Below are 16,215 nucleotides of genomic sequence, written 5' to 3'. Positions count from 1 at the left end.
ATGCGAGTCTATTAATGTTTTCTTTAATTATTAAGATGCTTTAAGAAATTATTGTTGGCCAGGAGAAGTTAGGTACCCACTAGTGGTTCATGGAAGATAAAAAGGAACACAATTCTCTTTCGAAAAGACATCTAGCTATCTATCTTTGGTATTGCATCATCAGATTTTCCTTATATTATTCACATATATATATCTTTATTAAAGTGGCTTTCAAATTTCCTTTACTTTAATATACAAACCAATGTGCTACCTTTAAAGTGCATGCAAATGTGAAATGCGACGATGATGTACAAAACCTGTTACATCCAATCTGGTTGGTGCCTGCTACCTAACTGAATCACCAATATCAGATTCCGATGCTTCAGCATTTGTGGAAGCTGATCTCTCACACGCTATAATATCCCTTATAAAGTCCATGATCATCTTATATCAGATGGACCAAGATCATCTACTCAAAGCTTTTTTTATCCGAAGTACTTGAAGGTTATAAATGAGAGAAAAACTGACTCATGAAGTAGGTCTTACAAAATTTATCGATCATTCGAAAAAATCATATGAACAGTAATAAATGCTATAAAATCCATTTTTTGTGTCTTTCTTTCTTTTCTTTTCTTTTTTTATATCTTTGAATTCAGACAAAACTCGGCCGGAGAGTATGTTTTTTCTCATAAAGGGTTGTTTGGATTTAGAGAACCTCTCAACTCATCTCATCTCACATAATTCTTATAATTTTTTCAAACTCTGACATAAAATACAATAAATATTAATTATACTTTTTCAAATCACAAAATAAATATAATATTAAAAAATAATATTCTAATAATATTTTATTCTTAATTTTAATATCTCGTCTAATTTAAAAAAAAATAATGAGTCATGAACATAACTCATGAAACGATATTCTAAGGGCCCATTTGAAAATAGCGTTTGGTGAAACAAAAGGAATCAACTTTCGGTTCAACTGTTGTCCCTTCTGTCCCAATGGACCCAAATTCCTACGTACTGCTGCGCATGTAACTGCATCGAGCAATAGATAGAAAATTAAGATGAGTGTTAGCTCTATACAGAAATCAGTTTATACAGAAAAGTTTACAAACTAAAATAACTTAACCTGATTCGTCAGATTCTAAATTAACTTATCATTTTATCAAAAAATAGATTGGATGAATAATGTTAAGCCACGTCAATTTATAAATTTCATTACATAAGATCTCAAGCATTTCTCAAGAGACAACGTGACATTGTCTCGAGTTCTGCTATCACTTAACACACACACACATATATATATATATATATATGTATGATGTCCACTATCTTAAATTGATCTATCATCTCTAAGTATACTTGCCCAAATAATTCAAGTAATTTCACATGTCAACTATTTAAATACAGTTATTTAAAACATACCACATCAATAATATAATTGAGGATAATAAAATTTAAGATAAAGATTAGTATATATTTCTCGAGAATACTGACGGTCCTGATCATTTCAACAAATGCAGTCACCCACAAGAATTAAGAAGAAAATGTTGGGGGGAAAAGAGTACAAATAAAAAACTTATATAAATTTAAAAACCATAATGATTCATAATCTTTTCTTTATATATATGGTGGTTTTGATCTTCATAAAGTTCACCAAATTCATGAGCATCCTCATCCAAGATTCTCAAGGAATATTTGTTGCTGTTGTTGTTTATTACTTTGTCTCAATTAATATTCTTTTCGTACAATGATCTGATGTTATCGCTAACTTTCATGATAAAAAGCAAATAATTGAGAGAGAGTATTTCTCTTGCATGCATTCTCGTGTTTTACAAAGCTAATTATAAATGGTACTGCATATATGCATGGAGAGAAGTTAAGAATCTTCTTGCTTTATTTTTTTTTTTTTTTTTGATATTAAACCTCTTTATTCATTCATTGAACTATAACATCATTACATGATTTTTCCTTACAAATAATACTCCTAATACAATTAGGAGTCTCTTCAATCCAAACTAAATCTGTATGTAAAGATAAAGCTTCTTGAGCAAGCACATGAGCTGCCGTATTTGCTTCCCTATAAACAAAATTAACACTCCAGTTCTCTATAGCTTTTAACATCTTCTTGGCATCTTCAATTACACCCCCATAAGAGGAGTAGTCTTCATCCCCTTTGTTTACAGCATTCACTATAACTTGAGCATCACCCTCGAATAAAACTCTGTTAAAGTTGAGCTCTCTACACACTTCCATTGCTTTCCATAAAGCAAGACATTCGGCTGTTGCAGAGTCTGTCAAGTTAATCTGTTCTCTTGCAGCAACCAAGATTTCCCCTTCCTCATCTCTAATGACCACCCCGAGCCCCACCTTTCTATCTTTTCTCGACACTGCTGCATCCCAATTAGCTTTAACAAAGGACTCTCTTGGTCTGCTCCACGAAACAGCACCTCTATCTACTCTTGGAATTGGATTCTGTTTTGCATTCTGTTGAGCCAGTTGGAAGACTCTCAATTCATCTCTAGTTGCTTTAATGACTTGGCTTGGTCTTTTGAAAACTCCCTCAAAGATGAACTCATTTCTTCTTAACCAGATGTTTCTCATAACCATAACAGTCTCCTCTAACACATCTTTGCTTACCTTCTCCACCAAACTGTCCCATAGTTTTAATAAATCAGTTTCATACAAGCTCCACTTCTGTATGACAATGTCTGATTCGGACCAAACATCTGCTGCTGCTGGACAGTACCATATTGCATGCATCACTGATTCATCATCATTTTTGCATATTGGGCAAGATGAGCTATCTGTTATTTTCCTCAGTGACAGATTCACTCTAGTTGCTAATAATTCCTTCATAGCTCTCCACATAAAAATTTTTACCTTTCCTGGGATATTCAAACCCCAAACTTCCTGCCATCGAGCATCCCCTTCTCTGCCCCTTGAACTTTCACCCTTCAATGCTTCTTTCTTGTTCATTTCCATCTGATATGCACTGCTAACAGAAAATTGTCCCTTTTTGGTACCTCCCCAAATCATTTTATCTTCAGAGTTTAGTCTACTAATAGGGATGCTACATATTTGTTCAACTTCTTCTTGAGTGAAAATTCTTTCAATCAGTTGTTTATTCCATTTTCCTTCAGAGATCAGCTCACTAACTTTTGCTTCCTCATTTAGAATCGAGCAAGGAGATTGCACACAGTAAGATGAGGGTGTTTGAAGCCATTTCTGCCCCCAAATCCTTATGCTACTCCCATCCCCAACTCTCCACCTTAAACCATCTTTTAACAGCTTCAAGGCCCCCCATACACTCCTCCATATGAATGAAGGTCTATAACCCAACTTAGCTTCAAACAAAGAGACTGAGCTAAAATATTTTTCCTTGAAAATCTTGGCTGCCATACTCCTTGGATTCTGTAAAAACCTCCATCCTTGTTTAGCCAACAAAGCCACATTGAAGCTCTCGAGATCTCTGAAACCCAAACCTCCCCTCCCTTTTGATTTTCCAAGTTTTTCCCAACTGCACCAGTGAATATTATTGCTACTAGACTGGTTGCCCCACCAAAATTTTGCCATAAGGGAATTTAATTCCTTACACAGATTTTTTGGAAGTTTAAACACACTCATAGTATATGTTGGAATTGCTTGTAACACTGCCTTGATCAAGATCTCCTTTCCTGCTGAGGACAGAAAAGAGTTCTTCCAATTGCTGATCTTCTTCCACACTCTTTCTTTGATACCTCTAAAAGTGTTGTACTTGGATTTCCCTACTACAGGAGGCAAACCCAAGTATTTTTCATAGCTGCCTTTCATAACTGAGCCTCCTTGTTCCAATATCTTCCTTTTTTCTTCATTCCTTGAGTTTGAGCTGAAAAAGATTGCTGTTTTTTCCTTGTTCAAGAACTGCCCTGATGCTTTTTCATATTTCAGTAGTAATTCTTGGATTTTAATCCACTCTCCTGCTACAGCTCTTCCAAACAAAATGCAATCATCAGCAAAAAGTAAGTGGTTAATTCGAGTTCCACCTCTTGCTACTGTGACTCCTCTTGTGTGACCCCTAGAATCTGAATGATTAAGCAGTGCACTAAGCCCTTCAGCACAAAGAATGAAGAGATATGGTGACAAAGGGTCACCTTGTCTCAAACCTCTCAAAGGAAGGAACCTAGATCCGGGGCTACCATTGATTAACACAGAATAGCTCACAGTTGTTACACATTTCATAATAAGTTCAATCCATTTCCTGCAAAAACCCAATTTCCCCATAACAGCCTCTAAATAACACCATTCGATCCTATCATAAGCCTTAGACATATCTAATTTGATAGCCATATTCCCTACTTTGCCTTTTTTCCTAGCTTTCATTGAATGAAGCACCTCATAAGCCACCATTATATTATCTGTAATCAACCTTCCAGGAATAAAGGCACTTTGGTTGGGTGAAATAAGAGCATTCAGAAATTTTTTCAACCTATTTGCCAAGACTTTTGACATGATCTTGTAAGCAACATTACAAAGGCTTATAGGCCTAAAATCACTAGCCACTCTTGGTTCTTTAACCTTAGGAATAAGAGCAAGATAAGTGTAATTCAAAGAAGAATTCAGATCATTACCATTGAGCCATGATAAAACAGCTTTGCACACTCCATCACCTACTACATGCCAATGCTTTTGAAAAAAGCATGGTCCAAATCCATCTGGGCCTAGTGATTTTAATGGAGCCATTTGTTTAAGAGCTACCTCGACCTCTCCTCTAGTGAAGGTTCTAGTTAAACAAATGTTCATATCATCTGTCACACAAGGTACCACCTCCCTTAAGCTGTCTTCAATATCTGCAGGGGTCGGGTTTGTTGAGGTGAACAGGTTCTAAAAATAGTTGTTAAAAACCATTTCAATCTTCTCAGGTTTGGTCTACCTCAAGTTATAATCATCATAAATCTGCAAAATCATATTCTTTTTCCTCCTTTGATTTGCACAACAGTGGAAAAACTTAGTATTTCGATCCCCATGAATGTACCAATCCAACTTGGCCCTTTGCCTCCATTTTAAGTCCTCCATCTCAAGACAGGTCCCTATCTCCTCTTGTATTTTCTTTATCTCCATCATATTGTGACTCCCTTCATCTTCTTGTAATTTTTTAAGCCTTTCTGTTTTTTCCTTTAATAGTCTTCCCTTATCTTGAGTAATCTTCCTGCTCCAGCTTTGAAAGGCTACTCTACTGTCTTCCAGTAGCAACTGCAAATCCTTTTCTGTATCCCTACCCATTGTTCTCACTTGCCAAACTCTTTTTATAACTTCTTCACAATCTTCCTCCAAAGACCATTTGGCCTCATATCTGAACAGCCTCTTCCTCCTCCTTTCACTAGAAAATTTCTGGTTCACATAAAGTAAGATGGGTCTATGGTCAGAGCACCTAGCAGCCAGAACTTCTACCCACCCTTCCTTAAACATCCTTTTCCACCTTATATTAGCTACTGCTCTATCGAGCCTTTCCTTTGTGAAAGTCTCATCCCCATGCTTATTACTCCAAGTATATTTATCACCCTTCCACCCTAAATCAAACAGACCTCCCATCTCCAATGCTTCTCTAAACCTGCCCATTTGTTTCTCTAATCTTGGATTGCCCCCTTTTTTTTCATCATGTGTTAATATTTCATTGAAATCCCCTACCACACACCATCCTACCTCCTCTAATGGTCTCAATGATGCCAACAACTGCCAAGCTTCTGCCCTTAGTCTAGTTTCAGGCTGCCCATAGAAGCCTGTCAGCAACCACCTCTCATTACTATCTTCATTTTTAATCCAAGCATTAATGTGTCTATTGGAATAGTTCAGAATTTCCACTCTCGTGTACTGGTCCCAAAGTAACATTAATCCCCCTTTCCTACCCTCAGGTTCCACCACAAAACAGCCCTCACTCCTCACTCTTCTTTTTATGCTATCACATTTACCACTCCTCAACTTTGTTTCCATGAGGAATATCACATTTGGCCTCTTTTCCTTTACCAGTTGGCAAAGGTCTTGAACTGTCCGAGGGTTGCCAAGCCCTCGGCAGTTCCAACTGAGAGTTTTCATAATGATTGGTGGGGCTGTCCACCAGCCTCCACCAAAAGTTGTGACTCTTCAAGCACCTCACAACTGGTACTTTTTTGCCTCTTCCTCCCCCTTACCTCCTCCTTCCCTACAACAGTTGGACTAAATAATCTCTTTGAAAGGCTGGAGACACTATGAGAAATTGTTTTGTCACCTTGTTCTCTTGCTCTTCTCTTCCAGGCTCCTATGGTTTTTCCTCTCCCCCTCGTCTCCCTTATGCTATTTTCAACTTCCTCTCTCAGAGAACTCCTTTCTTCCCTCCCTTCCTCACTTAATGTTTCCTGACTCTCTATAGTAATATCCTTCACGCCCTTAAATGTTGGTGAACTACCCAAATTACTCTCTTCCCTTTCACTTCCCTTAGTCTCTTGACCTATCTCTCTCCCTTGTTCAAACCCTGAGTCAGTCTCTACCCCTCCCTTATCAACAGTCTGCTCTTGTGGAACCTCCTTCACCTTCATTATAGCAGCTGATTCCCCTCTCTCTATGCTGACTCCATTTCTAGTTGGACTCCATCTACTCTCTCCTTGTTTTTGGAACTTAGCTCTCACTCCAGCCCTCATCCAAGCACCAAACTGTATTTCCTCCCCATCCTTTCCCCTGCAACCTACCTCATCGTGGATAATGCACCCACATCTGAAGCAGAAATGAGGAAGTTTCTCGTATTTAACAGGTATCCAGAGAACCTGCCCTTTTATAGTAATAGTTCTTCCCCTAGCTAATGGTTTTTTTAAATCTAACTCTGTTAGGATTCTAAGAAACGACCCCCATCCGCTTCCATCAACCAGAGTCTCCACTTCCAGCACTCTACCAATAGTCTCCCCCATCACCACTCCTCTATCCTTATTCATACATGCTAAAGGTAAGTTGTGTAACTGAATCCACATCCTTTCTCTACTAAAATCCATCTTCTGTGGAGGGATAGATCCATTCAGCTGCATTATCACAAACATCTGGTTATCAAATAACCATGGCCTTCCTTGAAGAATACGTAGTTTGTCAGCTTGGTTGGCAAAAGTCATAACAAACATATTTGTTCCAACCTCCTGGAACTGAGCTTTTCTACTAATTCTCCATACTTTTGCCATTGTGTTTTCTATCACCATCCTACTAATGCTTCTCTCCACCCACACTTTCCCTACCAGACTACAGTCTTCCTTGTTTTTCAATTCCTCTGGTATCTCATCGTCTAGATCGATGCATTTGGATTCCTCCTCCGTTAGTTTCATACTTTCCCACCTCTTCTCCAGTTCATTCATGTTTTCCTCAGCCTTCACCACCTTGCTTGCCTCTCTTACTTATCAGAAAACAGAGAAGAAAACAGAGAAGAACCAGCGTCTCCTCCTCTGACCACCCCTTCCCTGCCACCTTCGGTACTCCCACTCAGCCGTAACGAAACCGTTGTGCACGTCCCTTGCCTCTCTGCCACCTCCAATTCTGTTAGAATATTTTGTGGACCCCACTTCACCTCACTCCCCTTCCCGAGAGAGAAAAAGAGCGAGAGAAGACTAGTATTCGTTTCTAATCTTCTTGCTTTATTTGTACTATATATATTGTTAGTTAAGGTATAACGTAGGGAGTAATGCTACACAACCTCTCCAACCTCCATACATTATTTTTTTTTTAAATCTTTATATTTTTTAATATTTTTAAAAATTTTTTTTTTTTGAGTTTATTCTTTTTAAAATAATTTTATTTTTCTATTCATTATTCATATATTAAAAATTTGATGAAAGAAAAAAATAATATATAAAATTTAAAAAATATGTGATGTGTGAAGGATGGGAAGTTGTGTAGATTTTTTCATAACGTAGGTGCCCTCAAAAAAGCTATCCCTCCTTGCTCCTGCATGCCGGTTTGCATATATTTGTAGAATAATGATAGGGTTACTACTGATTCATTACTACCTTCTATTACTTTTTTTATATTTGATTTTTTTTAATTTTTAATTTTACTTAATGATTAAAAAAGTGAGTATTAGTAAAGTTATATATTTTTTTATTTTTTTTTTAATGATTAAGGATGTTAAAAAAATACTTAAAAAAAATTGAAAAAAAAACTTGAAATACACTTGAGTAGTCGATGAGTAGTAATAGAGTAGTAAGCGTATCATTACCCATATTTGTGAGTGCTAATATGAGCTAGTGAGGTGCTGGAAATTAACTTATTGTCACAAAATAGGATCTATTCTAGTCATACATCAACTCAATATATAGTAACATCATTTTTCACGTTAAATTATTAAAGAGTAATATTAAATATAGTCATATGGTATGCACGTCATGCATACTCATTTGAAAATATTAGGTAGAGGCCACTATAATAAAAATAATTTTTTTTATGTTAGTATCAAATTTATCAATTTTTTTCAAACCAACTACAGAGTATGGAGTACTTTCATATTGTAGGACTACAAATATCATTTATCATTATTTAAAAATTAACAATTTACACTCAAAACTATCTTCTTCTTTTTTTTTCCTTCTCATTTTCAACCCCTCGCAGTTTAAATCCAATGAAATTCTGGAATTTTATGGATGAATTGTCAGCATACCCTCGTTAAATAGGTCTAGAGTAATACAAAGAAAAAATTTATAAACAACAAAAGTTATAATCAAAAAATGAATAAAAATATAATATAACATAAAACAATGATTAAAAAAATCATAAAGAAAGAAAATGGAAAATAAATAATAATAATAATAACAACAACAACAATAACAATAACAAATTGCAAATAAAAAGACTAACAAAAATTATGGACAATAAAAGTACTGATAAATATTGATAAATGATGACGACGACGACAACAACAATATAGTGAAAGAAATAATAAAAAGGAGAACATGAAAAGAAGCCCTCCCCACGTAGGAAGAAGGGATGGTATTTAGTTATTAAGAATGGAAGCTGGGACATTCTCCCCATCTTGTACCCTTGCAAACCATGATGGTCCAAATTGAATCACATTGAGTGTATAAATATCGTGTAATTATTTTAAAAAAGATTGTGATCTGTTATTAAAAAATTAGTTTTTTTTTTTATCTGAGTCGCATATTTACTTACTTTTTTTAAAAAAAATTACGCGACGTTTGCACATTCTACAAATTCAAATATCATTTCTCTATATTATACCGATTATGATAGTTCGGGTACAACTTAAAAAAAAAAGTGCAAATTATTTGGGGTGTAAAATGAAGTTTCTCAAAAAATAAATAGAAAAGAAAAGAAAAATGTTACCGAATATTTCCTTTTTATGGAATATCGTAGTAATTCATTTCCGTTGTACGATCGAATTACTTGGTTTTCTTGTCGTGTTTATTATTTATGACAGTAGCTTTGTATGCATGTATTCAAGATGTTTTGGTATCTTTCAAGATTTCAGGGCCTGCTAAAAGATTCAAAAGAGGGAATTAGGAATGTTTCACTTTGCTTCAAACTGAAGCCAATGTTCTCATATCAACCAAATGACAGACTTGAGTGTGAGAGTTCGAGGTGACATATTTCACATCGTATGGTCCACTCCAATCATTCTTGCTTCCTCTATATATACATACATATATATATATATATATACCTCTGTATATACATACATACATACATACATACATATATACCTACTGAGGATAGTCTTCTAAAGTTTTCCGTAAATCGTGTAAATATTTTTTAAACATTTTTTTAAACCCCTTAAACATTTAAAAAAAATATTACAAACTCATTAAAAAATACTTAATCATTAAGTAAAATAATCGGTAAATTTTGTCGGTGGCTTTCCTTGGTGAGAATATCATTTTCTATCCACATGTAATGCTACTTACCAAATTTGTGTCTTATAAGTTCACAACAAGCCCCTTAAAAAGAAGTAAGCTCCTCTAAAGAAAATCTGAATTTGTTTAAGTGGAATCTCTTTTTTTTTTTCAAAATTTTTTTCCGAAGTTGCACGTTTGGCTCTTACACAAATCTTTTTAGTGTAAAAAAAATTTTTAGCTCAACACACAAATCTTAGATACCAACATATTTTTAGTCTCCTCTCTCCTTTTATAACGGGAGGTTGCGGTGAAGTAGTGGGACCACAAAAGATTCCAACAGAATTGAGGTGGGAAAGTATTAGAGTGGAAGAGGAGCACGATAGGGATACTATGGAGGAAGATTTTGTGGGCAGCACAGCCGCTAGGTAGCAACTCAAAAGAAGGTGGTAAGCTCAATGAAGGAGATGAATGAAATAGAAGAGAAACGGGAGAGGTCATGCTTAACGGAGGAGGAAGGTTTGGCCATAGAAATCAATGAGAGAGTTACAGAAGAAATCTTCTACAAAGGTGAGTGCAATCTGGTAGGGAAGGTTTGCATGGAAATAAGCATCAACAAGGAAGTGATAGAGTCCACGATGAAAGTATGGAGGGTAAGCAAGGCAACGAAATTCTTAGAAGTTGGTATGAATGTTTTCACAATAACTTTTGCTAATCAAGCTCATAAACAATGTGTGTGGAGTGGGAGGCCATGGTTATTTGACTTACATTTGTTTGCTTTGAAATTGTTTGAAGAATACACACCACCACAGAAGTTGAGGTTTGGTCAGGAGCAATTCTGGGTTCAGAGGCACAACATGCCCCTCACATGCATGAATGAAGAACGTGGGAAGCAGATAGGGAAGAGACCATAGACATGGTGGAGGTAGATGTGAAGGAGGATGACAGTGGATGAGGAAAATATCTAAGGGTCCTCATTAATCTAGATCTTTCTAAACCACTAGCCAGAGGCAGAACCATTACTGTGAAAGGTGAAAAGTTATAGATTCATTTAAGAGAAGCTACCTAGGCTATGTTTCTCTTGTGGTTGTCTAATTCATGGGCTTAAAGGATGTGAAGGGAAAGAGGAAGGGAATGTTTAGTATGGGACGTGGCTAAGGGCAAACTCGAAAGTATGAGGTAGAATGAAGAAAAAATAGGGTTCCATATCTATAAATAGGAGTGCTGCTAGTATTACTACAAATATAGAATATGAGAGGTGGGGTTCTCAAGCTGAGGTAGCAGCAAAGTGTAACAAAAAGGATGATAGAAAGATAAACAGTAAAAAGGATCGTATTGATCTGGTAAGGCTGGACATTGAAGGTGGGGGGTTTTGAGGGAAGGTAGTGATGGGAGAGGCAGGAATGTTGAAGAGTCAGCTATGAAATGCAAGCAAGCAAATACTATTGGAAAAATAAAAATAGGGAAGAGAAAAAAAAATTAAAAGATGGAAGGAGAGGAAAGGAAGAAGAAGGGGAAGTGGCAGATTGCAAGGGAATTATTAGGGGTGTAACCGGTCCGGTCCGGTCCAATTTTGGACAAAATTTAGGACCGAACCGGTATGTGTACTGGTTTTATATTTTTCAAAACCGATTATGCACCGGTTATCCTCTTAAATCGGTACCTCCAGTTTCTAGTAAGGTTCGATCCAATTTTCTATTTTTTTAAAATGTAAAAAAATATATGATAAAATGTTACTTCTTATGATAAAATGTTATTAATAATTTAATATATATATTTTATGTTTAAAGCATATGATCAATTAAATTTTCATTTTTAAGAGTAAACTTTTATTTTATAAATTATAATAACATTATCTTATATATAATTATATTAATAACATATGATCAAACAAATTACAAATGTTCATATTTAAGATTAACATTTTATTTTATAATTTATAAATTATAATATGAAATTATTTCATATATGATATATAATTATATATTATATATAAAAATTTTATATATAATTATTATAATGATATATTATATATCAAACTTGTATACATAAAATATTTTGTATAAGATATAAAATTAATTTTTATATATATATTTTTTTCCAACCGGTTCGGTCCCGGAAACTACGAAACCGAAATCAGACCAAGTCCGGCCAATTTTCATAATATAGGAACTCCAACTGGTCCAGTTTTCCGGTTTAAATTTACACCCATAGGAATTATGCCTATTGAGATAGAGAAGCTGATGGAAGATCTAGTAACAATTGTCAAGGGGTTAACAACCAAAAGGACTCAATCTAAAGGTGAATCGAAGAGGAGCTCGAGAGAAAAGGAAGGGAACAAACAATTTTGGTGCTTGTATCACTCAAAAAAGAATGAAAGATGAGAAGGAAGATAGGGAAGCAGAGAGTTTGAAGTGTAAAAAAGGCAAAAAGAGCATATATAAGAGGGTGGAAGTTTCACAACACGTATTGGTAGAGGTTGTTCAACAACCCCGTCAATTACAATGAAAACAATTAGTTGGAACTGCCGAGGGCTTGGAAACCCTTAGACAGTTCAAGACCTTTGCCATATGGTGGAGGAGAGGAAACCTGATTTAGTTTTCTTAATGAAGACTAAGGTTGTGTTTGGATGTTGAAGCGAGTTGAGTTGAGTTGAATTGAGATGATAAAATATTGTTAGAATATTATTTTTTAATATTATTATTATTTTGAGATTTGAAAAAGTTGAATTGTTTATTATATTTTGTATTGAGATTTGAAAAAATTGTAATGATGAGTTGAGATGAGTTGAGATGAGTTTGGTAACCAAACTCACCCGTTAAAAGCTGAGAAGTGTGCTAGACTGAAGAAAAGACTTAATTGTGAAGGGTGTTTTGTGGTGGAGCCAGTTGGGAAAATGGGTGGATTAGCACTTTTGTGGAATAATAGGGTTAAAACAAAAGTTTTGAATTATACTCAGAGGCATATAAGTGTCTGGATCACAGAGGAAGAAGGGAATGAAAAGTGGTTGCTGACAGGTTTCTATGATTAGCCTGAAACTAGCAAAAGGGAAGAAGCTTGGAATTTGCTTATATCCCTAAGGCCAAGTGATAATCAAGGGTGGTGTGTGATAGGGGACTTTAATGAAATCCTAGCTCATGATAAAAAAGTGGGTGGTAAGTCGATACAAGAAAAATAGATGAAGAATTTCAGATCAACACTTGCGAAGGGGGAACTTTTTTACTTAGGGTGGAGAGGGAATAAATACACATGGAATAATAAACATGAAGGTGAGACATTCACAAAAGAAAGGCTGGACAGAGCAGTGGCAAATCCAAAATGGTCACAAATGTTCAAAGATTATCGGGTGAAAGTACTGACTAGAAGAAGCTCAGACCACAGGCCAATCATACTGCCCATGAATAAGGTAGGAGGGAAAGAATGGAGGGGAAGGAAAGTGCTAGGTATGAAGATAATTGGGCTAAAGAGTATGATTGTGAAGAAGTAATTAAAGGGGCTTGGCACAGTTATGGGGAAAGGGGAGAGCCAACTCAAAATATTCAAAACATGCTGGAGAAGTGTAAAGGAGCTCTCACCAGATGGAGTAATCAGATTAGTATTGACAGGTTGAAATAAATAATGGAAAAGATTGAGATTCTCAAAAAGCTACAAGATGAAAAGTGTAGATATAACTTTGAAGAGATTAAAAGAGTATAAAGGAAGATTGGGGTTATGCTTGAAATGGAGGACCTGAAGTGGAAACAAAGAGCTAAAAGGAACTGGTATGCTTTTGGGGACAGAAACACCATGTTTTTTCATGCAAGTGCAAATCAAATAAGAAGGAAAAATAGCATAAAAAAGGTTGTGGATGAGCAAGATAGGATGTTTAAAAGTCATGAAGAGATTGAAGGAGCTTTTAGAAACTATTTTGAGAAGTTATTTACCACAACTCAACCAAGCACAACAATTATTGAAGACTGTCTGCAATACTTGGAGCCTCGAGTCACAAGATAAATGAATGAGAAGCTTGTGAGGCCTTTCTGCAAAATGGAGATCAAGGAAGCAATTAAGCAAATGGCCCCATTAAAGTCACCAGGTCCTGATGGGTTTGGAGCATGTTTTTATCAGAATCACTGGAGCACAGTAGGAGATGAGGTGTGTTCTGCAAGGCTAGCCTTCCTGAATGGTAACTCTTTTTATTCACCTATGAACTATACTTATATTGCCCTTATTCCTAAAACAAAGAACACCATGGCTGTTACTGAATATAGGCCTATTAGCTTTTGTAGGTCATTTACAAAATTGTGTCTAAAGTGATTGTTAATAGGCTCAAAGGAGTGTTGACAGAAATCATATCATCCAACTGAAGTGCCTTCATCCCAAGGAGAATAATCACTAATAACATCATGGTTGCTTATGAGGTTTTGCATACAATAAAGGTGGGGAAGAAAGGTAAAATGTGGAGTATGACTATTAACCTTGACATGTTCAAGGCGTATGATAGAATAGAATGGCCATTTGTGGGAGCTGTTATGAAGAAGTTAGGCTTCTGTAATGAATGGTCAGATTGATTATGAAGTGTGTTACTTCTATATCATACTTAGTTTTGATAAACGGTAAACCAGAGGCAAAAGTGTATCCTTCAAGGGGCTTAAGACAGAGAGATCATTTATCCCCCTACTTATTCATTATGTGTGCAGAAGGTTTAAGCTCATTGCTTAATAATTCTAATCATAAGGGGGAAACAAGAGGGGTATCAGTGGTGAGAGGGGGTTTAAGAATAAATCACTTGTTATTTGCTGATGACTGTGTGTTGTTTGGGAGAACTTGTGTGGAAGAATGGAGGAAATTGCAAGTGATATTGTTAAGGTACGAAAAAACCTTTGGACAATTTTTGAACAAGGATAAGACTGCTATTTTTTTCAGTGCAAACACCAAAACTGAAGACAAAAATCTGATTTTAAGGGAATGGGAGCCTTAGTGAAAGGCAGTTATGAGAAACACTTGGGGCTTCCCACCATGGTAGGCAAATCTAAATATAACACTTTTAGGTGTTTAAAGGAAAGAGCGTGGCAAAAAATGAACAATTGGAAAAACTCTTTTCTCTCAGGAGCAGGGAAGGAAATTATGATTTAGGCTGTCTTGCAAGCTATACCATCCTATACTATGAGTGTGTTTAAGTTGCCTAAGAAGCTATGCAAAGAATTGAATGTGATGCTCTCCAAGTTTTGGTGGGAAAACCAACAGAAAGAGAGTTGTATATAGTGGAGGCGCTGGAAGAAGATGGGACAACCAAAAGGGAAGGGAAATTTGGGTTTCAAAGATTTAGAAAGCCTTAACTCAATTTTATTGGCAAAGCAGGGATGGAGAATAGTTTCGAACCCTTTTTCCATGGCTACAGTGATTTTCAAAGAAAAGTACTTCAAAAATTCCTCAATATTGGAGGCAAAGTTGGGAAATGCACCCTCTTTAATTTGGAGGAGTGCATGGAGTTCTATTGGTCTGTTAAAAGAGGGACATAGATGGAGGGTAGGTAATGGCAATAAAATTCAAATATGGGGTCATAGGTGGTTGTCATCTCCTTCATCCTTTTGTGTTCAATTACCCATTTCGAAATTTAGTGCTAATGCAAAAGTCAAAGAACTCATACGTGAGGGAAATTTAGTGCTAATGCAAAAGTCAAAGAACTCATACGTGAGGAAAATAGGGAGTGGAATGAGGGTCTAATCAAAGCAATATTCAAGAAGGAAGAGGCAAACCAGATATGCAGTATCCCCCCTAAGCAGAAGGATTAATATAGAGGAAAAAATGGTACAAGGTCTTTCCAAGAAGAGTTTATTCAGTGTTAAGAATGCTAATTTTCTGGAGAAAGCAAGGAAAAAAGCAGTGCAGGGGGAAACATCAGGAGAGCTTGAGACAGATAGTAGGTGGAAGAATATTTGGGGTCTGGATATACCTGGAAATGTGAAAATATTCTTGTGGAAGGCATGAAATAATTTGTTAGCTACAAGAAGAAACCTCTTTAAAAAAAAATTGTTTATGAACCAAAATGCCCCATTTGTTTACAAGAAGAAGAGTATGTGATGCATGTACTGTGGCATTGCCCTGCTACAAATAATGTTTGGGCCATGGCTTTGAAGCCAATTAAAAAATGGAGGATAGCAGAAGATGATTTACTGAAACTATGGGAAGAGTTGACAGGAAAGCTCAACAAGACTTAAATGGAAGAAACATCAGCAATCATGATAAACTTATGGATCAGAAGGAACACATTCATTTTTTAAAAGAAGTTTCTCAGCCCCACTAATGTGATCAAGTCAGCCAAAGATAGTTTGAATAAATATCAGTTAGCTCAACAACCTTTAGAGAGGCTAGAGAGACTTAACAATGTAGATAGGGAGGAGCAACATTGGAGACCACA

The 16,215-nt window shown here is 35.9% G+C and overlaps 1 protein-coding gene across 1 annotated transcript; it reads right to left on the bottom strand.

The window, feature by feature from the left end:
• Positions 1-6,050: 6,050 nt before the first annotated feature.
• LOC118348183 lies at positions 6,051-7,331 on the bottom strand. The gene has a single exon (XM_035689198.1). It carries the CDS (start codon positions 7,329-7,331, stop codon positions 6,051-6,053), a length of 1,281 nt encoding a protein of 426 aa, XP_035545091.1.
• Positions 7,332-16,215: the final 8,884 nt, after the last annotated feature.

The sequence above is a fragment of the Juglans regia genome, chromosome 4 (assembly GCF_001411555.2).
Source record: "Juglans regia cultivar Chandler chromosome 4, Walnut 2.0, whole genome shotgun sequence".
Lineage (NCBI taxonomy): Eukaryota > Viridiplantae > Streptophyta > Magnoliopsida > Fagales > Juglandaceae > Juglans > Juglans regia.
This window is presented reverse-complemented; position numbering and strand designations above follow the sequence as displayed.

What these genes read in the sequence shown, in the direction of transcription:
- LOC118348183 (XM_035689198.1), bottom strand. Translation starts at nt 7,331, where the DNA reads ATGAATGAACTGGAGAAGAGGTGGGAAAGTATGAAACTAACGGAGGAG.